At 44.2% G+C, this 21,787-nt stretch overlaps 2 protein-coding genes and 1 pseudogene across 2 annotated transcripts in view; 1 reads left to right on the forward strand and 2 right to left on the reverse strand.

Moving 5' to 3' along the window:
- LOC127014089 (saccharopine dehydrogenase-like oxidoreductase) overlaps positions 1-4,668 on the reverse strand; it is a 10,375-nt pseudogene extending 5,707 nt beyond the window's left edge.
- A 109-nt stretch (positions 4,669-4,777) lies between these two features.
- The window catches only part of LOC127014092 (saccharopine dehydrogenase-like oxidoreductase), a 31,426-nt gene continuing 14,416 nt past the window's right edge, over positions 4,778-21,787 (reverse strand). Inside the window, exons 9-11 of the mRNA XM_050893158.1 lie at positions 5,179-5,302; positions 4,992-5,047; positions 4,778-4,822 (exon numbers count right to left, since the gene is read on the reverse strand). Coding sequence (XP_050749115.1) covers positions 4,778-4,822; positions 4,992-5,047; positions 5,179-5,302 — 225 coding nt within the window. The remainder of the gene's footprint in view (positions 4,823-4,991; positions 5,048-5,178; positions 5,303-21,787) is intronic.
- LOC127014005 (protein ELYS-like) lies at positions 6,348-19,911 on the forward strand. The gene is made up of 16 exons (XM_050893014.1): positions 6,348-6,438; positions 6,525-6,614; positions 6,777-6,917; positions 7,697-7,801; positions 8,584-8,677; positions 10,211-10,331; positions 10,454-10,510; positions 11,703-11,849; positions 12,606-12,793; positions 12,967-13,111; positions 13,206-13,337; positions 14,526-14,673; positions 14,760-14,910; positions 16,029-16,224; positions 17,503-17,706; positions 19,576-19,911. Exons 1-16 carry the CDS (start codon positions 6,348-6,350, stop codon positions 19,909-19,911), a joined length of 2,346 nt encoding a protein of 781 aa, XP_050748971.1.

Here is a 21,787-nt window from a genome sequence, read left to right on the forward strand (position 1 = left end):
TCAAATTATAACCCCGTGAACAACCAGATACTCATTTCCATGCCTCTCCTCTCCCTCCAATCAGATCCAGATTGAGTTTTATTCAACTGGAAAGCTGATGATACGCTCCAGTGCAAAGCAATCCCACTTCGTAGCAGTTCTAATAGTACACAAAGCAAACCATTTGGATACTCTTATCAGCCCTTCCAATTGAAAAGTCAGACCTGATGAACAAAGTATCCTCATTTGAGATGAGGATCAAGTACTATTGGCATAGAATTAAATCGTCTCACCTCTTTCTCAAATATATTTATCCTCGTTCAGCTACTGTCCAGCTGCTCTTAAACAAAAAGGCATCGCATGGCACTGCCTATCTGCTTACGCTCACGCAACAGCTCCTCAGAGCTTGCGGTAGAAAACAAAAACTTAGGAAACCTGATTACCACCAATTTCGATCCCTTTCCCGCAGCCTTCCTGTCGCCGCTGTCTCTTCCCTACAAGATTCTCCCTGCACAAGAGGCAGTGTGCTGAGGCTTGCCTAGACGTCCACGCGCTGGCTCAACAGCCCGCTGCTGACAACTGAAGGTTCTGTTCTCTCAGTGAGCAACACTACCTTGAATCCCTCCTCCACCTAATCACCAATTCTCTCCGGTCTGATGGGAATACGATTGACTTTCAAGGTTTTAGCTACCGCATTTGGTTGAAACAGGTCAGCTGGTAAAGGCAGGCAAAAAGAGAGACTGAGAGAGCTTCCACATAAGCACTGCTGCTTGAGGAGAATGGGAGAGCTGTCTGGTTTCGGCTAGGACAGAGTTAATTTTCTTCCTAGTGGTTATAGTGCTGTGTTTTGGATTTAGTAGGAAAGAATGTTGATAACCACCGATGTTTTTAGTTGTTGCTAAGTGAGTGTTTATACTAAGTCAAGGATTTTTCAGCTTCTCGTGCCAGCCAGCAAGAAGGCTGGAGGGGCACAAGAAGCTGGGAGGGGACACCATCAGGACAGCTGACCCAAACTGGCCAAAGAGCTATTCCATACCATATGACATCATGCCCAGTATATTAAACTGGGGGAGTTTAACTGGGAGGGGGGATCGCGGCTCGGAACTAACTGGGCATCGGTCAACGAGTGGTGAGCAATTGCATTGTGACCACTTACTTTGTATAGTTTAATTCTTTTAGTATTGCTATTGTCATATTATTATTATTCATTATCATTGTTTTTCATTCCTTTCTGTCTATTAAACTGTCTTTACTCAACTCACGAGTTTTTTTTCCTGATTTCTCTCCCCATCCCAGGGTGGGGGGCAGTGAGCAAGCGGCTGCGTGTGCTTAGCTGCCGCTGGGGTAAACCACGACAGAGCATAATCCGCATTTCTTTTTCAGCATAAGGTCACACTTAAATACCGTCACCTTTCAGCTTGTCTCTGGTGTACAGTACTCCATATCGGCTGGTATAGAGTCAAAGCCACAGCTTCCAATGACATACACTCCCTTTTCCGCAGCTGTTCCGTCGTATTGCAGGTACATTCCTTCCAGAAACTAGAACACAGTCAGAACAACTATTTTAAGCAGACCTCCAGATTTGGCCACAGCCAGTATTAGCCATCAGCGCTTTACTGTCGTATCCTAGCACCCTACATACCTCAAACCACTTACAAGCATCTTTAAGACAGATACCTATTATTCCTGGTTTATGGTATGAAACCGTCACAGCAGTGCAAAGAAATGTCATCTACACAAAATTCCTACGTAGAATCACAACCGAGACTTGAAGCAGCGCTCAAAAATTTTGCATCTCCAGACAGAACCCGAGAGGCTCTTGTCTAAAAGTAAGAGAACTATACAACCGATACACATTGATGTACTTTAAAATGGTTAATGCAGCTTAAAACTGTAGCTCAGGAGGCACCGTTTGTCTTTGTGTTCAAAAACGTCAGCAGAAACATGGAACACGCTAAACAAACGCTCCTTCAGCAGATCCTCGATACAAAGGAGCCTTTTTCTACTGTCACATACCGGGGTTCTCCACTGACGTCAATGCAGCTGGCACTATTTTCAACACAAGCTTCTACCACAGGCTCTCCAAAGAATCTGGACTATACAAGGAAAGAACACCACAAGGAACAAAATAAAACCCACCCACCACAACTCCCCCAACCTGCTCTATCTAACCTATGCATGCACAATAAAAGCAAACACTTGCTGTTTTGGCCCAACCCAAAACTCCTCCCCACTTCACAGTCACTTTCTTAGGCTGCCTGGGAAAGACTTAACAAACCAAACCCAACCCAACCCAACCCAACCCCAACCCTGCTGTATTCTTTCAGTGAGAACTGCCGTGAATCACGCCACCAGAAATCCTGGTGGGACATCTTCAGGCGACGACAGTACACGGCTGTACTTTCGGCTCCACTTCAAAAAGCTACGTTTCATCTGGACGGCTCCTGAAATTCCGCAGCCCAGCGGCAGGTTTCCCGGTAGCCGTCGCAGCTCTCCCTGCCCCGGGGAGCAGGGAGCCCAGCCGCACGCAGCCGAGGAGCGGCGGCGGAGGGGCAGACGCCGGCCCGGGCTCTGCCGGGAGCCGCGCCCGGCGGACGCCGGGGGAGCACCGCCCGGATCACCGCACTCACCGGGCCCACGCAGTTGAGCACCAGCCGGGTCTGCCTCGCCGTGGCGGCCAGCGAGGCCGCGTCGCCCACACCGCACAGCAGCACGCCGACCTCCGCCCCGAGCGCCGCCTTCCCTGCGCACCGGAGACCGCCGTCACCGACGCCGCCCGCCGCGCCGACGGCGCGTCCCGTCCCGTCCCATCCCGTCCGTCCCTCCCCGGGCCGAGCCGCCGCAGCCGCAGCCGCCGCCGCCGTCGCCGCCGCCGCCGCCGGCCGCCTCCCGGCGCAGCCCCGACAGCCAGGCGCTTGCCCGCTTCGCCCCTCAGCGCTTCCCTCACACCCGCCGCGGGCGGCTCCCAACGGACGGGGCGGGACATCGGGGCCGCACGGGCCCCGCCGTCCCCGGACCGCGGCGCCGCGCCACACGACCCCCAGCCGCGGCCCGTACCCAGCCTCTCGGCCGCCCGCTCCAGCACCGCCTGCAGCTTCTCCCGACGCCGCCCGGCCACGGCCCAGCGCAGGGCGCCGCGCAGCTCCCGCCGCCCGCCGCCCGCGCCACCTCCTCCACCACGAACTGGCCGGTGAAGCCCGAGGCCCCGAACACCACCAGCTCGTAGGGCCGCTCGGGCGCCCCGGCCCCGCCGCCGCCGGCCGCCGTGGGGAGGGGGCGCCGCCATGCTGCCGGTCATGGTCATATTGACAAACCCTCCTCTTTGGGCTTGCTCTTCTCTCCTTTTTCAGCCCCGCTCACTACCTGCAAGCTAGTACGGATGAAAGTCAACGTACCTTAGGAGAACCGTACGCAGTCGGCTGATCTTTATAATAACCCAGGAAAAAAAGACAAAACTATTCCTTAAACTCCCAGAAACAACTACTCCGCTTTTATTTCACTAGGGGCGCTAAGGCTTTGAAAGCAAGACCACCACAAAGTAACAGCGCCTATCCCTGTCCTGGTTTCGGCTGGGACAGAGTTCACTTTCTGCTTTGCCGGATAATAAAGATGCTGAATGTGATGCAGCAGAGGGAGATGGAGAGGTTTTTGTATCTCAGAGTAACTTTCAAAGCTTTTCGAAGTTCTACTGATACAACAAAAAAAAGCCTCTGCACAGCAACAGAATTTAATGTATTTATCCTTCCCAAAAATCATGAAGCCTACCTTTCCAATATTTCTGAGACTCAAGGCTTCCATTCCCTACAAATACGTACCCAGAACGTTCCACCATTACCATGAGAAATTGATTCAGTAAGTGTGGTGATTTCAGTCCTTCTATGCCTGGGAGATCGCTGATTGCCTTCTTGCGTCTCTACAGCAACTAAGCCGACAGCCTTCTTGGGTGGCCCTTCTCAACAGCTGTCTTCCCCCTCAGGTCGCGTACACGGGCTTCCAGCTTCAAGGGGGGTTCACCATCCCACTTCCTTATGTCCTCCCCCTGCTCACGCAGGAAGAACCAGAGTGCGCCACGCAGCATGCGCCTGGGGCTCCCTCTCCCTGTGCCCGGGCAGGAGGGGACTGACTTCTTGGGGCGCCCCTGACAGCCAAGGCGCTGGCCCGGAGGGATGAGGAGGGACAGAGATTTTCTTCAAAGTTTTGGAGCCAAGACGACACTCTCTCCACAGTTGGTGTACCCATATCCGGGCATACCTCGCTGCCAAGCTGTTAGAATATGACGCTGGGGCACTTTGAATCACCTTCCTCCACATGGCCCGTGTGCACAGGACATCCTCTGGATCTCTGGAGACCTCACTGTCGTCTAGATCGCTGTAGATGACTTCCAGCACCGCTCATTCTCTCAGGTACTGGATGCCTTCATCTGCGGTAGTCCACTTTCCTGGGGAGTTCACAAGATCTTCCCTGAAGGGATGGGTATCTTGCCCTCACACTTGAGAGGAGCCGTCTCCAGAGACTGCAACTTGCTGCCTCCTTTCCAATTCCTCTCTCAATCCCCCGGTTTCTAGCGAGGGATCCCAGCTGCTGGGCTCCCCTACCTTCCAATTGCTGACTGCCGGCCCTGTTACCCCAGCACCGGAGCAGCCAGGCAGCAATCCGCTCACCTGGCTGGCAGCTCTCATCTTGCCGCATGTCTCGAAGTTCTGATGAGGTCAGGGACCAGGTAGTTTCCGCTTCCTGTCTGAATTCTCTCACTCCTTCCTCCCATTTCTTTCTCGAAGGACCTTTTTTCAAAGCTTCCTCAGGTTGTCTTGATCTGCAAGGCCACAAACACATACTTCGACGTCTAATAGCAGAAGGCATGATTACTGAAATAGTCAAAGCTATCTGAACAGGCACACACAACGTGCATTTGGAAATTATTTCTTTGAGACTAAGCGGTTGACCCTAGATTACTATTCCACCACTACCGTAAGAAATTTATTCAATAATTGTGATGGAAAACAGTCAGTTACCTGTTTCTGGGTTGGTCCTTTCTTTGTGAAGCGTCCAGCAGAGAAAAATTCGGGTACTATATAACAAGAGGGGAAAGGGGAAAAAAAAAAGGGGGGGGGGACACACACACACAGCAAAACCCCCCACAACAGTAAACCAGAGGGGAAAAAAATCTCCAGACACTTAATTCTTTTGTGTTTTGAACACTTACTTTTGTCAGAAGTTTTCTTCCAAAGCTAAACTTCACAAGAAGAAGAAATAAAATGCCAGCAAACATCAGCTTGACAACGGAGCCAAGACCACCTATGTTCCCATAAGCGCCATACTGCACCTGAGGCAAAAACATCTTTTCAGTAATAGAACTTACATTAAGATTTTTGCATCAATTCATTTGTAAAATAAAGCTACCCTCAAATTAGGATGCAATTGTCTGATACAATAGATAGCTGATGAAATAGGGCCTTAAGCGATTGCCTTAGTTCTACACAACTCTCCGAGTAACGCTTCACTTTATAATTCATTATGAGAAGACAATACAACTACAGAACGGCGAGGGAGCGAGCATGGCAAACAAGAGAGGAAAACTTTACAGAAAGATGTGTTTTGGTATCTGATTTCAGGCTTCTTTCCCAACATCTTCCTTTCCTCCGCTTTGTGCTTTAGTTTAAGAGAAACTGAGGCCTTACTTTAGAGTTCTGGAATAGCAACGGCAAGCCTCTCTCATTAGTAGTTTCCAAGGCTATCTTTAGAGAGCTCTCTCACCTTCATCCCTTAACTGATGCCTGTGATTCTGCACAGCTGTTACACAGATTGTCGGTGCTGCTCTCCTCTCAGGAAACCATGGAAAACAAAAACTAAACATCTTTTCCACCACCACCACCACTGCACACTGCCTTTACTCTGCACACCAGAGACCCAAGCGACAAAGAAGTCTCCAGATAGAAATGAGCAGCGTATGAATTCTTCATCAGAACGTTTACTACATCATACTGACCTGACTGTAGTTACACAGACTACAATGATGATGCTTTTCGAAGCTCTGCTGATACAACAAAAAAAAGCCTCTGCACAGCAACAGTGGCAATCAAAGGATTTCACCTCTGCTGTACTTCTATGGGTCAATGGTGCCTTCATTCCTTCTTTTAAGAGATTGTTTAGAGTTGTTTCTGAATGGAATGTATATACAGCTTCTTAAAAAATAAAAGGGTGGGATCTGCAGGTGTCATAGGCTGCCATCTGTTGTTTTGTAATCTCCCAATTTAGAAATAAGCAAAAGAGGTGGGAATAACTTTGTTCATTTATTATTTTTATTTGGCTGAATATATATTTGTTTGAATATGCATATTACATATGTGTACGTATACATATATATTAAGATGGTCCCGCACTTGAGTCACAACAAAGAACCTGTCCAGACAGGTTCTTTAGACCTTCTGACTGGATGCATTAAACATTGGACATCTGAAGGTAATAGTTCTTACGTTGTTTTCGTGTTCTATATCTTTTCGCTTGAAATTGTTGATTCGTTTCTTTTTTGTTTTCTTTTTTTAAAGAGCAGGCAAGTTCTGCTGCTAATTTACGGTTTGTTCTTGAGTGGACATGGAACAAAGTGATCTATACAAAAGATGAATTTGACCAAATATGTGAGTACTAGCGCAGTCGTGCTGCAAACGTAAAGTCGTTCTTTCTAATTGAGCTTATTCAGTAATCTGCCGCTATATGAGATTGCACGCGGTTCTTGAAGTGTACTTTGAAACTCTGAAATTGCTCTGGAGGCTAACGATTTAATATTTGTTCTTGAAAAGGTGTTCCGCTGTTTGATGGCTCTTGCAACTTCGTTGACCCGCAGGCATTACAGTCTCTTCAGCACTGCCAGTTGCTTTTGAGCAGCCTTCGCACAGTCTTAAACTGTCTTCCAAGAGAAGCACAAGAGCTTACTGAAAAAGGTTTGCAATAGTATTCCTAAATCTTGGGTATGTTTTGTAAAGATTTGGATTTATGCTTGGGTTGTAACGGTGGAAACATGAGCTTGTGTTGGTTTGGGGGATTGGAAGCCAGTCCAATTTAGCTGGGAGAAGGGGCTTAAAGCTGAGGAGTTGGGACTACCGCTTCATATGCCTTGAGTTCAGGGCAATAGCGTGTTGTGGAGTTCATGCAAGTGGGTAGGGGAGGCTACATTCAGCAAGAAGCTGTGTAAGCAAGTGGGCTGAAATTGCAGCACCTGCATGTGGCAATGCTGAAAATTCTTCTTTTTAATTCTTAGCTAGCAATTTATAGTTGCAGGCAAATGTTGTATTGCAAATTGCTAAAAAATATAAAGGAAGCATAAATGAGTAAGGTGTCAAGTAAGTTACTTGAGTTTCTATAGCTTTTTCTATTCTCAATTGTTGTTGGCCTATTGAGGGGAAAAAAGAATATCCCTTTGCTAGAGCAAAAATCTCTGCGACGTGTAAAACAGATGTCTTATTCATGCGTGTATTTAATAGTTCGGGCTTTATTTTTTTTATTTTAGCCTTTAGCAAATCTGGTTCTTTGTAGGGGTTGCTTTTTGTTTTGGTGTTGATTGTGGTTTTTTCCTTCCCATAAGAAAGTGATACGGAGTGAAAAATGCAAAGACAAAGATTTCTACCGTGTTATTTTTATACTTTCTCTTGAGGATGATGAAGGGAGTTTTGTGAAAAGGAAAGACATTGCATAACAAAAATCATCTCACGCTTTTTTTCAGGTTTAACAGACTTGACAAATAAGCAGGTGGTAACTAGCCTCCTTTCTGTGTATGCACAAGTGGTCGTCTGGTTCTGTCGATCCAGTCTCCTTCCAGAGGGTTTAGGTAAGCATCAACTGTAATACATTTGCAACAAGGAGAGTGTCCAGTAAGTGATTCCTATGAATGCAAGCTTAGCCCTGTTCTTGTCAACGTGTCGTCAATAACAAGTCGTGTGGGTTCAGTGACAGCGTGTGCTGAAGTTCTCCTGGTGAAACTGAGATTGTAGTGGTTTTTCAAATACATAGTGTAGAATAATGCAAGCAGTTTCTTTCCTGGATGGTTTTTAGAGAGAGCAATATGCCTCTGACTTCAAGGAGTTGCTCGTGTCCACAGCTTGAAAGACTTGGGATTTTAAACAAAGTACTGTTAAACAGCAAATACTGGAACGCCTGTTTTTATGGTAAAAGCATTACCTGCATGTTTTGAACTGTTTCTTTATTTCTTGCTTGAGGAAAAAATACACCTTGGAAATCCTTCTTTATTTGGATGCATTATAGATTCTGTTGTCAGCCTTAGTTGTCTCACAAATGCTCACATGACACGTTTAAAAGACCATTCCCTTTGAGAGTTGTTTTTTTTTATAGTGAACTTCAGCTTACGCTACACGTTCTGAATGCTACATCACCTGTAAACTTGAAATGGCACTCGAGACAAGAAGGAATTGAGTCTTGGGTCTTGCATCTCTTTTAGCAAAGGCAGAAACAAGATTGGCTTCTTTCAAAGTTGGAGGCTTGCCTGTGCTTCTCGACGCTTAGCGTGCACAATCGTCTGTCTTTTTAGTTAAAAATTTTAGTTTAAAAATGTGGTATTGCTTCTTTAACTTGCTTTTACTTTATTGCCTGTAGACGATGATACACATTTGTCTAGACCTTTCTACAATTATCCTCTGATTCAGAGCTACTATACTGGTCATCGACAGAAACTTGAGCGTTTATCAAGGTAAGCTGTACAGCAAAACTCTAGAACACTTCCACTGCAACTTCACCAGTGGAAGTGAACGGCTCTTCTATCAACAGTTGTATTTGCTATGCTTAATGCATTTGCGGGCACTACTCCTTGACTTCAGTGATGCATGCGTCCTGTTGAAGGCAGAGGTTACTTTGCGTGTGTTACAATGTTTATAAATACCTCTGCGTAGTACCATTTGCTGGTATCGTCGGGTTTTTTGTGGCGTACTTAATTCACTGGCTCATCTGTATCATTTGTCACTACGGAAAAAGGTCATGCGATCAGGAGAGGATCAGTCCTCTCCGGTTCAGCAAAGCACGCCGTTCACAGCACAATTGTTTTGGACACAGAAGAAAGTATGTTTTAAAAAAAACCCCATCTCTCTTATTGGCTAGTCATAGCTGGTGATAATTGTATTGGCCTAAATCTCCTACTCACAAGTACATTTGTGTAATTTAATAAGACAGTCAGAGTTACACGGAGTTGGCACACCTAGCACTCTCCTGGCGATTGGATAAAAGTCACCTGCTAATGTAAACTCTCTTTCCTGGACTAGCTTGCTAGCATATAGGTGATATGCCTTGGATTGGGTGATCACAGATTTTCCTTTGGAAATTGTACTGAAAACTAATTAAAGAGCTAAAGAAGCTTAGGCTGTGGCACTGTGAACAAGATGCTGCCAGATGAGTTAAGGTGGAAGCTGCAGTGTAGTAGGTATTGACTTTCAAGTTCATCTTACTTAGCTTACTTCTCAAGTAACTCACGTACAGGCTCATGTGTTCCTTAGAAGCATACAACCCCTCGTGTGCTTCTTCTGCTTTCTATCATTGGGAAATTGAAGGGTGGCGTCGCAGGCAGCAGAAGACTGTGAGGGACTTTTGAAGAATGTAATTTTTGAAAGTTCAGCCGTCTGTGATTGTAGTGGTGTGTGTATAGAAACAGAAATGCTGCTTAAGATGATACTAAAATTTACCTGTATGCTCAGCTCTCTGCACATAACTTTTTTTCAGGAACAGCAGTGAGACGCTGAGAACAAACCCTGAAGTGTCCATTATGTTGTCTCACAGCTGTGCATTGGAACACTCCAATTTGAGGCATTAGATTTGTGTTAAAGAATAGTCCTGGTATTTTGATACTGTTGCGTTTCCTCTGTTAGCCAGTATGAGAGTGGTCATTTTTGGCCCTTAAAAAACTTTGTTTACGCTTCCTTGGTATTACCAGTAATACAACAAGAAAGGAAACCTGGCAACTAAAAGGTCATTGCAACGTTTCCCTTAGTAAGAGAGCTTTCAGGATTTCTATTTTGACCTCCTTTAATAATTCAATAGGAGCTACCAAACATCTTTCACCTGCCTGAGAAATTTCTTTCGTGTGCATGTCAAGTCCTAATCATGCCTTTGTATGTTTGTTACTTTCTTTGACTCGTGGGAGCTTTTTCTTTGTTTTGACTGGAGGAAACCTGTTACGCTGAGAGGCTGGAATTAGTGTTTTACTCTGTCCAATCCTTGCTACCTTTTGTTCCAGAGGAAAATGGGATTCTGACTGCTTGATGATTGATGGAATGGTTTCCCAGTTAGGAGACCGAGTTGAGAAGTTGTGGCGGAGAGATGGAGGAACTGGGAAGTATCCACCTGCTAGTTTACATGTGAGTGTTATGGGCACTGAAAACCACCACCACCACAACAAAACCCCCCAAAACCCCACCCAAAAGCCAATGACGTATGAAGGACAGGAGTTTTGAAAAAACTTTGGTTTTTTTCATTTCAGGCACTGCTGGATCTCTATTTGCTCGAAAACATTGAAGAAAGCTACAAACATGCAATTGTATCCTTTCTAGTTATTTTTATTACACCTTCAGTAGATGCCCGTGAATGTTCTTCAATGTTTGTCCCCTACGTGTTTAATAACATTGTTTAATTTGTGCTTCAACCATAATGCAAGTGAAAACATTTTGTTTGGAACTAAGTCGTAGACAGAAGCATTGCTTTATTGCTTTGTACTGGGAATTTTTCATGATTTTTTTGAATTTTTTTTGCAAAGTCTTTTCTGAAATGAGAAAACAGGTTTACTAAGAAATGTGAAAGATAAAACACTCCCTCAGTTTTTCTCAACATTTAACACAGGTTTTAATTTTTTAAAGCACCCGTATCTGTAGCAAATGGCTGCTTACTAGGGTGATGCAGTAAAACGTGCTGCTTCAGAGCAAAAGCCTTTCTAACAGTGCTTTACCAGGACCTGATTGTTGCCAAAATCATGGCTTTTCCAGCCCAGCTAACAGGGCTTGCTTTTGTTCTGTTAAGAGTGCAGGCACACAGAATAATAAACGGAGAGAAGAGAGAAGTCATTGGGCAGAAACTTATTTTTTAAGCTGCTGAAATATACAGAATTGCTTTGGTTGTTTGTTGCCTAACCCGAGAGGGGAGCCTGGAGAGCAAGGGGTTTAAAAAGGGCTGCACCCCAGAGCTGTCTTATTACAATATGTCCCTCAAAACGGATGTCAGAAAGAGAAAATGACACTACCAATGAGTCATCCACATACTCTTTTACATCCCGTTTTCGTCATTCAGTGCTAAGCTCTATGGTAAGGACACCATCATTTCCCTTGGTTTAGGTACTCTGGAAATGAGGGGAAAAAACAACCGCAGGATTTGTTTGGTTTACTAATTAAGCATTGGATGTTCAGATGTTTTGAATGTCCAACTGGTAGCTCCGCTGACTAAAGAGGGAGCCTGAGTTTAGAACCAAAGTGAAGTATTTAAACACCTCAAGTTAACCTTTTTGAACGCCTTACAGAAATCAAAGAGTAGTTCTTTCTGGCTGTTTATTCCAAAGGCAATTCTGTGGTGAGGACCTGCCCATCTTCAGGTCATAAGAGCTCAAAATGGCAAGACTACGACATTAGGATTTTCTGCTTCCTACCACTTTTGTATTCTTATTTCCCTATGTTTTGCTAAATTAATGCGATCAAGTTTTGGTCTTACACATTTATTAGCCTTAATTAGATACGTGCTATCAGACAATTTACTTGCTGCTAGATATCCTGCATTCCTTTCCGAATACAACAGAACCTTCAATCGACTCCTTCCCAACCGCCTTTGCTATCCCTTGGGGTCTTGTTAAGCTTATTCAAGGTTTTTGGCTGCTAGATCACAATGATTACGAAGTAAGTATGTTACACTTTAGTTAGACATACATTACAGTCCAAGGCTGTCATCTAGAAAAGGCTTTTAAAACATTGGTGCTTAGCTGATAACAGGTGATAAAACATGAGAAGCTTTTTTGTAATACTGCCACGCCATCTTCAGCAATAAATGATGATTTGAAATTTTAATTACTTTGACAGGAAATTGATTAAAACAAAGAAGAAATCAACTCGAAGAATGCTTGATAGGTGAATTTTCAAAGCCATCCGTTTAGGTTGTTTTCAGCAGACCGGTTGAGCACTTTCTCAGAAACAGTGGTTTAGGTCCTTTACACATTAAAACTAGGATCCTAGCAGCACGATTGGAGACAGAAGACTGCGAAAGTGACTTTTCAACCTAATTCATCTTCTTGCTGATGCTGAAGGTTCTTCTTTGCCTGTCACAATGTTAATAGAATCTGTGTGGCTGGGAGAATATCTTACTAGTTAGCAATGTATTTATAAGAAGTGATGTTTGTATACAGAGCTTTGGTTAACCTAGAGAAATGTGAATTACTCCTTCTAAAGCACTCGCTTTGTTCTATATGGCTAACGGGATTTTTCTTCTGCAGATGATACTTAAGCATTTTTATTTACAGGTCCTGCATCAAGGATGTCCTTAGTTAGTCACCTAAGTTTATTGAACACACATTCACCCTTACTTAAGAAACTGTTGAGTATTTTTGTTGCACGCGTGTATGCGCATGTCTTAATACACCTGACCTCTAACTTCTACAGAATGCACTGGCCCTGCTCTTTCATCCAGCTACAATGAAAACTGTGTCATGGCAACACGTGAGAATTATTCAGTCCCTCATGTGCCAAGGAGAGCATAGGCGAGCCCTCAGATGCATACAGATGATGAAGCCATCGACGTCAAGCAGTAGTGAAGTGCGGCTTTTCCTCACTGTGCTGTTGTCCAATAGGTAAAGAAATATATCCCACCATTTTGGCATTCAAATATTGTGGAAGGTGGAGAACAAATGCTACAAATCAGGATCCCCTAAATTGCCTTTAAACTTTGAATGCCGTAATTTGGGGGCATCTTTTTGGTTATACTAGTAATATTCCTCTACACCTCAAAAAAAATTAATGACAGGTGCATGGTGGAGGCGTGGGGTCTGCTGCAGCAACACGCCACGAAGTTCAACAGAGAAGAGCTGTTAAAACACATGTATGAAACCTGTCAGGAGATGGGACTAATGGAAGACTTACTGAAGCTACCTTTCACAGGCGCTGAACAAGTAAGTGTGGACAAGGAAAAAGATCTTCATCACCCCTTTGAAAAGAGAAGAGGCAGAATCATCACAGATTTTTGAAATGTGTTATTTCTCATAGGAGTGTTTGGAGAAGTTTTTACAGACCAATGCTGGTGTTCAGGATGCTGAATTTCTTTTAGTCCACCATCTGCAGCGTGCCAACTATATCCCAGCACTGCAGCTGAATCAGTCAATGAACGTTACTCTTATGGTAAGCGTAAAAGTTCGGTCAAGTGTGCAAGTTTCTGTTAGGTGTTACTAACCGGTTTTGATAGTACTCAATAAAAATCCTGCTTTGTTTTTGATGCCATTCTTTGCAATACTAGGAATAAGTTTCTACACCTGAAGTTACAGCTGAACCTAGAAGTTGAACAAAAGATTTCACTACTCCAAAACTACGCTGTGAAGTTATACATTAACTGTGACAGACCACCGTTGACTCCACCTAAACTAGTTTGTTTGCATCTGAGGCATAACTATCTATCTTTTCTATCAGCCAACCTTAGCATTCAGTTATTCAGATACGTATGTTATGTATGGTTTAGACGATTGAAAGTTGTTGGTGTCACGCCTTTCTGTGGAATGAAGAGTATGTTGTATGTCCTCTCTCGTATCTTGCACACAACTTTATTCTTCTAGCTGAGAGCAGTCTGGATGCCAATCCACAGGTAAAATTTGCATGGTGGGGTTTTGGGGGTTTTTTGTTTGGTTTTTTTCCCCCCCCTCAAGTCACAGCATGAGCTCTGCAGTTCCATTTTACCACTTTTATGACAGAAATTCTTATCTAACTTCCGTTTCTCAAAATAGCCAGATGAAATTTTGTGTTACGTGAACTTCTCTTATGGATCTGTGATGCATTTGCTCTTTTCCGGAGCCATAGTTTTGCAGTGAATCAAACTTAGAAGGTGGTCTTGGAAGTTTTAGGTCCTGCACTTGAAAACTTTCATCCAGCCAGAAGGTGTGTGTAGGTAGCTTTTTCTTACTCGTTTTAATAGTCACATCGTTTTGTGCACGTAATTTGCAGTTGCCCTGTACATTCCGTCATGTCGGACCCTGGTGTTTCAGGAAAAACAAGGCAAAGCCTGCTATGTTGTCAGCCGTTTGAAAATTGCAGGTGCTAACAAGTATATCAGAATAAGGTTCTGCAGAGTGCCAGAGTTGTTTTAACCTAGAGCTGTAGGTTCTGTGATTATTCCAGTCTGCCTTCCACTTTGCTAAAACGGCCAGGTGAACTTGGTGTGGGCTGATGGGTAGAAGGGGCTGCTGTTGTGTGCACTGGATGTATTTTCCTGCGTCTGTAGAGGAAATTGAGTCACTCATTAGAAATAGCCCAGACAGTTCTGTGCCATCAACTTCTTGTACTTCGTTAACTTCTTGCTTTCCGCTTTCCCTTCATCAGAATGATCGGGATCCTCGCTTCAGAGAGAGAGCAGTTGCCAGAAATTCTATATTAGACCAGTATGGCAAGATCCTTCCTAGAGTTCAAAGGAAGCTGGCTGTAGAGAGAGCCAAGCCTTACCGTTTGCCTTCATCGGTCTTAAGAGAAGGTAAGTTTTCGGGGGGGAAATAGAATGGACAACTGACCAGCGCTTTGATTACACAAGGCTGACATTTTTTCCCTCTGGCTTTACAGTCGCAAGACCAAAGCCATTATCAACACTAACAAACCAAGCTAATGCAGGAAACGTGCATACAGGAGCAACTTTCCTCAGTAACGTCTTGTCCAAAATTGGAGAAGTACGGGTGGGAAACGAGCAGAAAACCAGTTTCTCACAATGTGAGAGGTAAGCAGCCTTTGAACAAAGTTTAGTCTTGAGCTACACGTTTGGAGAGAGAGAGAAAAACCCATGGGAATTATGTTAATGTTTTGGAGGGTAGGTGCACCTGAAGAAAGCTCCGTTTGGCTTTTTTGCGCAGGCAATATATAACATTTCAGAATCAATTCATCCTAAGTAATAGTTGGAGAGAGAGTTTTTCTGCTCTGAGAATCTCATCTATGCAAGTACATCTATTTACATTCTGGTAAATGTGTTTACAGAATTTACGACAGCTGAAACTAAAACTAGGATCACCATCAAGGTACTGGTGTACAGACTTTGATAGACTTGATTGTGTGATCAAATAGTAATCTTTTACCACCTCCTGCCCAGTTTCTGCTTCGTTTCTGCCTTCTCTCCTTAAAACTAGGCAGAATTAGAAAGAGCGGAAAAGAGGCTGCTAGCTGTCAGATGATTTTCCTACAGGTGGTATGGTCAAATAAACTTGAATTGTGGTATGTTTGGCCTTCAGGGGAATGAAAGTCAGTTACAGTTTCCTTTCCATTCTAGTCCTAGAGCTACAGAACCACCAGTCATAACACGTCCTCTCCCTGACGCAGAGTTGCCCGATGCATTTGTTGGGACACCAGTTACACAGTTTTCCCCAAAATGTTCCAGCTATAGTAGATCCACAGAATGACGATTTCAAAAAGGTCTTGCTTCTCATATACGCGTGTGTGTATACTTTCTGTGTTTGCAAAGTGTTCTGTTGGCATTTAGTTTTGTATCTGTTAAAGAAAAGGCCAACTTGGGGACACAACGAGGTGGAGAATTGGAAGCGGCCCTAGCATTGAAATGTAGGTGAATTTTCTTCTGACATGAGAATTACATCACTTGTGCAACTTGCAATTGGATTACTCTTGCCTCAGAGGCAGTGTTTTAGGAAATGAAGTATGAAAGGTAAGGAAATAATTCCAAACAAGACAATGGCTGTAACTTGTTCACGGGCCTGATACCTCACCCCAACAGTGCACTTCTTGTTCATTGAATGCTTTTGTCATGTATCCTCTCGGATTTCTTGAACGCAGCATGATTTCTTTCATTTATTGATTTATGTTCATATTTTAAATTGTGTATCTTAACAGATTGCCGGATTTGGTGGTTCGTCCTGTTCCTTCATGTCCTGCAGCACAGGGTGGTAGGTGGCAGTCGCCATGCAGGGCTTCTGCTTCATTCACGGCATCCAGCCCATTGAGATCAAATATGCACGGATCCATCTCGCAGAAGAATTTCCCAGGAGCATCAGAGCTGAACTTACTAGAGACTCCTCTTGTGGTTAAGGTCTGTATTTTAAAAAAACAGTAAGAACCAACCGAACCAAAAGCCTGTAAACTTTGTTTAAAACGAAACCACCAAAGTATTTAGCACAAACGCTGTTGGATTCAAATTGGGGAATATTTTCAGGAGGCATGGGGTTATTGTGTGTACAGTCCTTTTGGAAGCGGCACGTTGGGAACAGTCTTGAAGAGGGAAAGTCTAGTTCTAAGTTAATTGCAGGATGCACGTTGTCCCATAGCTTCGAGAAATACCCTTCTTTTTATTGCATGGAACAAAGTAAGTCAAAATTGGACTTTTCAATAGACTTAGGTACTTAAAGCTGCAATTTGTAGCTTAACCATCTCATTAGTTCAGTGCTCAATAGCTCTGTAGAGTTTGCTTGCATACCTACAAGCAAGAATGTATATGCTTTGGTTTCTTAATCCAGTTAAGTGCATGACAGCTAAGTGATGTCGGTTAAGTGATGTCAGCCTCCGTCAAATTCAGTGATGGCTTTTTGCAGTAATTTTACTTATTAATTGTTTGTGTTAAGCTGCATTTCCCTTCGCTGGCAGCAGACTCCTATCATGCAAGGAAATAACATTTGACCCATCTTCTTGGTGCTCATCTTTTGGCCTTTGCCTCCCTGCCCAAAATAGTTGTGATCTCTCTGAACTAGAACCTTTTCCTCCTTCTTAAATATTGTCCATATCATTAAGCTAGTTTCATTATCCTCTTTTCAAGCCCTTTCAATAGTGCAAAATCTTTTTTGAGCTGAGGTTAGAAGACCGGAATGCTTCTAGATGAGGAGGTGTAGGTAGTTTTACAGCAGTGTCGCTTAATTTAGTCTAGCGTGCGGATTGATTAATTAGTGAAAAATAAGCTGTTGCTTTGCTGATTGCCATTTCGCAAGGCAGTGTTTTCAGTCCCTGTATCCGGGGTAACATTTGAAGCTGTATGCCTTTTAGAAGAGCAATGCAGAAATTGCAAAAATTACTGGGATGGGAGAGAACATGGCAGACAAGAAGATGCCGTATCTTTGTTTCTTCCGGAAATTAATTTGAAAAAGAACATTGTGTGTTGGCATTGAAAACAAAAAGGCCAAAAGAAACACGAAAAGCATGGGGCTTTATCATTAAGAGTTTCGTACCTTTGGAAAAAGAGCAGTGCAGAGGCTAAACTTTGTCCTCTCTGCTGGTACAAACTCAGTTTGTAATTGAAACTAATGCTTTTGACAAGTGATGTCTTCTGGTTTGAAGATTTAACTGGGTTTAAAGTAAATATGTTTCTTTCTTTTCCTAGAGAGCTAAAGTTTTGGCCACACCTGCTTCTGCTTCTGCTATTCCTGGCTTTACTCCTCGGTCTATTCTCAGATCCAGCCTTCGCACCACCCCCCTAGCAACTCCCTCTGCATCTCCAGGACAATCACTTCCTCCTCCTCTACGAGCAAAGAAACCTAGAGTATCCTTCAGGGAAGAGAACTCGAATGCAAAATGGACCGTTGGGGTAAGCTGGCCTGTAGTTGGTGATTTTTACAGTTAAAGGCTTCAGAGACTGGGATTTGATTTAGATTTTTTTAAAGTTTGCCAAAACTCCGTCTATTGAGAATTGGAATAGCAAATCAGAGTGGCAGACTTGAATTTGGTCAAAAAAGGTTATGATGTTAGAGCGTCTGTAACATCACGTGCCTGCAGGAACATATTCCTAATAAATACCAGTGACCTTGGCGGTTTGTACTCAAGCGTTGTTAGGAGCTGTGATTGTTCCAGATTGCCAGTTCAGCTTCCCGCTATAGCTTTTCAAAGGGCGGTAGGGCAGGAAGGTAAGGAATACAGATTGAGGCCGTTGTTTGGGTTTGTTAAGCTTTGTGAATTAAACATCTTTGAAAGCAACAAAAGTCATGAGCTGCATTGACTTTCGGTCTCTCTTTTTGCAAGGCAGCGTTTACTTAATCGATGGTAAAAATAGGCTCCTGATGAAGAGAGCTGTACTGCTGCCTGTTCTCTAGCCCTAAAGTTCTCGGGTTTGCTTCTTGCCTTGCACCAGGGATAGCATTCGTATAGTAGTCAAATGAAGTCGGTCCGTCTGAAAGTTGCCCCCTTCTGCTCCTCCTTTTGTTCTGTCAGTTGGATTCCCTGATTCAGCTCCTCATGCAGTTGCAGGTTTTTTGGTTAAAACGTGTTTTCCTGACGTCTACACTTTGTAAAATACAAACTTTAAAAGGTTGTTCACGTGGACAGAAACACAGAAGTAGCGATTCTCCTGTTCTCCCAGGTTTTTCCCCGTTGTTCTTACTTCCCCTGGGGCTGATGAGTTATTTGGATTCATTGTGGATGTCCTCTAAGGACCCTGTAGAGTAGACTGTCAATTTCCTGTCAGATTATGCTCACAGGAAGTAATAAGAGTTAGAGTGAAACACAAACTGAAAGGTAGGCATGCCACTAATAGCTTGGTCTTAAGCAACAGAAAGTGCTTTTCAGTGTCTTCTTAGTAGCTGGTACAGTGCTGTGTTTTGGATTTAGTGTGAGAATAATGTTGATAACACGCTGATGTTTTAGTTGTTGCTAAGTAGCGCTTATCTTAAGCCAGGGACTTTTCAGTTTCCCATGCTCTGCCAGCAAGCAGGTGTGCAAGAAGCTGGGAGGGAGCAGAGCCGGGGCAGCTGACCTGACCTAGCCAAAGGGGTATTCCATGGAACGTCATGCCCAGAATCTAAACAGGGGGGAGTTGGTCAGGAGGCGCGGATCGCGGCTCTGGCATTGGTCAGCCGGTGGTGAGCAATTGCATTGTGCATCACTGGTTTTTTTCCTTCCCCCCCAACCCCGCTCCCGGTGGGATGGGGAGGAGAATCGGGAAAGAAGGCGGAACTCGAGGGCTGAGATAAGAAGAATTTTGTAACTAAAGTAAAATATAATACTAACAATAATAATAATGAAATGTAATAAGAAGAATAGTAATGAAAAGGAATATAACAAAAAAAAGGAAGGAGGGGACGGGGAGTGAGGGAGCGGCTGTGTGGTGCTTGGCTGCTGACTGGGGTGAAACCACGACAGTTGGGCAAAGGTCTTCACACATCGATTAAATTATCTTGGGCATCTGAGTCACCTGAAATACATAAGAGATACTGCTTTTGTTCTCAACCTAAAAGCTTGAGTATCTCATGTGGATGTAGAAGGAAAGAATGATTGCTCAGTCCAGGGAACTCCAAAACCTCAGATGGAGGGATTTAGAATACATGTCTTGCGTGATGCAATCCAAGCGATTCCTTGAAGTGCGGTGTTAAGTTGTCAGATGTGACACCTGGCCAGTTTGACTAAGTGTTGCGGTCACAACTGTCATGACCGAAACCTTAAACTCTTTTTTTTTCCTTCTCAGGAAGACGTGCGTTCGGGTGCGAAAGTGGAAATGCTTGGTACTCCTAGGAGAAGAACAAGAAGAGTTCCACATGCTAAACCAGAACAAACGGATACTCGTGAGCAAACACCTGCACAGCCAAACGAGGAGTCAGCCACACCCAGGACTCCAGTAAGGACAGGGCGTCGGGGCAGAAAGAGACCATCAGTCCTGGAGGAGAGCACAGGGGAGGAGGCCTTCCCCCAAGGACCTGGTGGCAGTCCTTTGCTGCTTGACGACGTAAACCCATCAGGACGTGCTGAAACATTAAGAACTGCGATGGATCATATTGCAAGAATATGCCCAGTCTGCAACTAAGGCCGCACAGAACAAAGTACTTTATTCCCCCACCAGAACTTCCTCTCACGGAAGACTACTCTCAGGGTTGTCAGCGCAATAAATTTCTTTGCTGCAATTTCATCTGTTCCCACGTAACTAACCATAAATAGCTTAGGTGTTGATTTCTGCTGGGGAGAAAGCAAGCTACAGGCAGAAGCCAATCCACAGTTTCTCGTGAGTTGTCAGGCAATGCTCGTAACCCCTTCGTCTAGGCCAATCTGAAAAGACTATGAAATGATAGACTTTCAAGTAATAAGATAGCATTTGTTTCTTACTTTGTTTGCACTTTTGTCTTCTGTGCAACGCTTCCAGGTTTCCATTCCAGGAATGCTTGTTTCACCAAAGTAGTCAAGATAATGAGTCTCTTTGATATGCTTGCAGATAGGTGTACCCTGGTTCCTTTTGCATTAAAGCCGTTCCTAAAATAAAATGCATTTTCCAAAGCACTGTGCTGTGTGGATGGCCAATATGGGAGGTAGAGGGAAAAATGCAAGTGACGCTTCCTGATGTGTCCCTTCGTTCAGGTCCCTTACTCCTTGGCTGTGTAGCACCTGGCATGGTTCAAGAGGAGGCTTATCCCACAGCAGTCACTGGTGTGGTGTGCATTGCTGTTGAACTTGGCTTCAATCCAGACTAAACCATGAATTCTCAGTGAATGACTGATTGCTTGTATTTGGATACCGCAATTGTAATCTTAATACAGAGAGAGAGAAGGGTGCAGGAAATAGGTGTGTGATTTCTAGGAACACCAACAGCACAAGCATACATGACCCTAGGGATCCAGGGCACAGGAAAACCTTTACTTTGCCTCTAGCCTTTTGGTCTCATAGCGGCTTCCTAAAGGGCGAGAGTGGTACGCTCAGCTCAGCAGGATCCAACACTTACGCAGGCCGGCTAAGATTTTATGCAAAGAACCACCTAAAAGCAGGTTTAGCTAAGACACAGTTGTAGAGCGGTCAGTCCTTCTATCTCCCAGTATTAACATTCACCTAAGTGTGATGCAAATGACTGGCGTTTATCACTTTACTGGTTTGAAGCATTATCTAGATTTTGTCTGCGTTTCTGTCATCCTGGAACTCAGTATTACTCTCAAGCGTGTGTGCAAATCTTGATTCCTAATTGAAACTCTTAGTGGGGGCACTCGTACCGGACAGCAGTGCTTGCCTATGCATTTGCTTGCTCCTCGACGAAGCAAGATGCACTCGATCGTTTTTTAGAGAGAGCTCTTCCGTGATCTAGGTCAAGGAGTGCTGGAGAACGCCTGGCAAGGTTATAAGGCTACTATACTCATTCGTATACTAGTCAAATGAAGTTGGTCCCTGTCCTGGTTTCGGCTGGGACAGAGTTAACTTTCTTTTTAGTAGCTGGTACAGTGCTGTGTTTTGGATTTAGTGTGAGAATAGTGTTGATAACACTCTGATGTTTTAGTTGTTGCTAAGTAGCGCTTATCTTAAGCCAAGGACTTTTCAGTTTCCCATGCTCTGCCAGCAAGCAGGTGTGCAAGGAGCTGGGAGGGAGCAGAGCCGGGGCAGCTGACTTGAACTAGCCAAAGGGGTATTCCATACCATGGAACGTCATGCCCAGTATATAAACAGGGGGGAGCTGCCCGGAAGGCGCGGATCGCGGTTCGGGAACTAACTGAGCATCGGTCAGCGGGTGGTGAGCAATTGCATTGTGCATCACTGGTTTTTTTTCCTTCCCCCCCCCCTTCTTTTGTTGCATTCCTTTTCATTACTATTATTATTATATTTCATTATTACTATTGTTAGTATTATATTTTACTTTAGTTATTAAACTGTTCTTATCTCAACCCACGAGTTTTACTTTTTTTTTTTCCTTTGCTTTCCTCCTCCTC

This window comes from Gymnogyps californianus, chromosome 3 (genome assembly GCF_018139145.2).
Source record: "Gymnogyps californianus isolate 813 chromosome 3, ASM1813914v2, whole genome shotgun sequence".
Classification (NCBI taxonomy): Eukaryota; Metazoa; Chordata; class Aves; order Accipitriformes; family Cathartidae; genus Gymnogyps; species Gymnogyps californianus.

Excerpts from the sequence above, each read along its gene's own strand:
- LOC127014005 (XM_050893014.1), top strand. The coding sequence starts at position 6,348 with ATGGTCCCGCACTTGAGTCACAACAAAGAACCTGTCCAGACAGGTTCT. Across the intron at positions 12,794-12,966 it reads ACTGTGCTGTTGTCCAATAG|GTGCATGGTGGAGGCGTGGG; the intron begins GTAAAGAAATAT and ends AATTAATGACAG. Across the intron at positions 17,707-19,575 it reads ATGCAAAATGGACCGTTGGG|GAAGACGTGCGTTCGGGTGC; the intron begins GTAAGCTGGCCT and ends TTTCCTTCTCAG.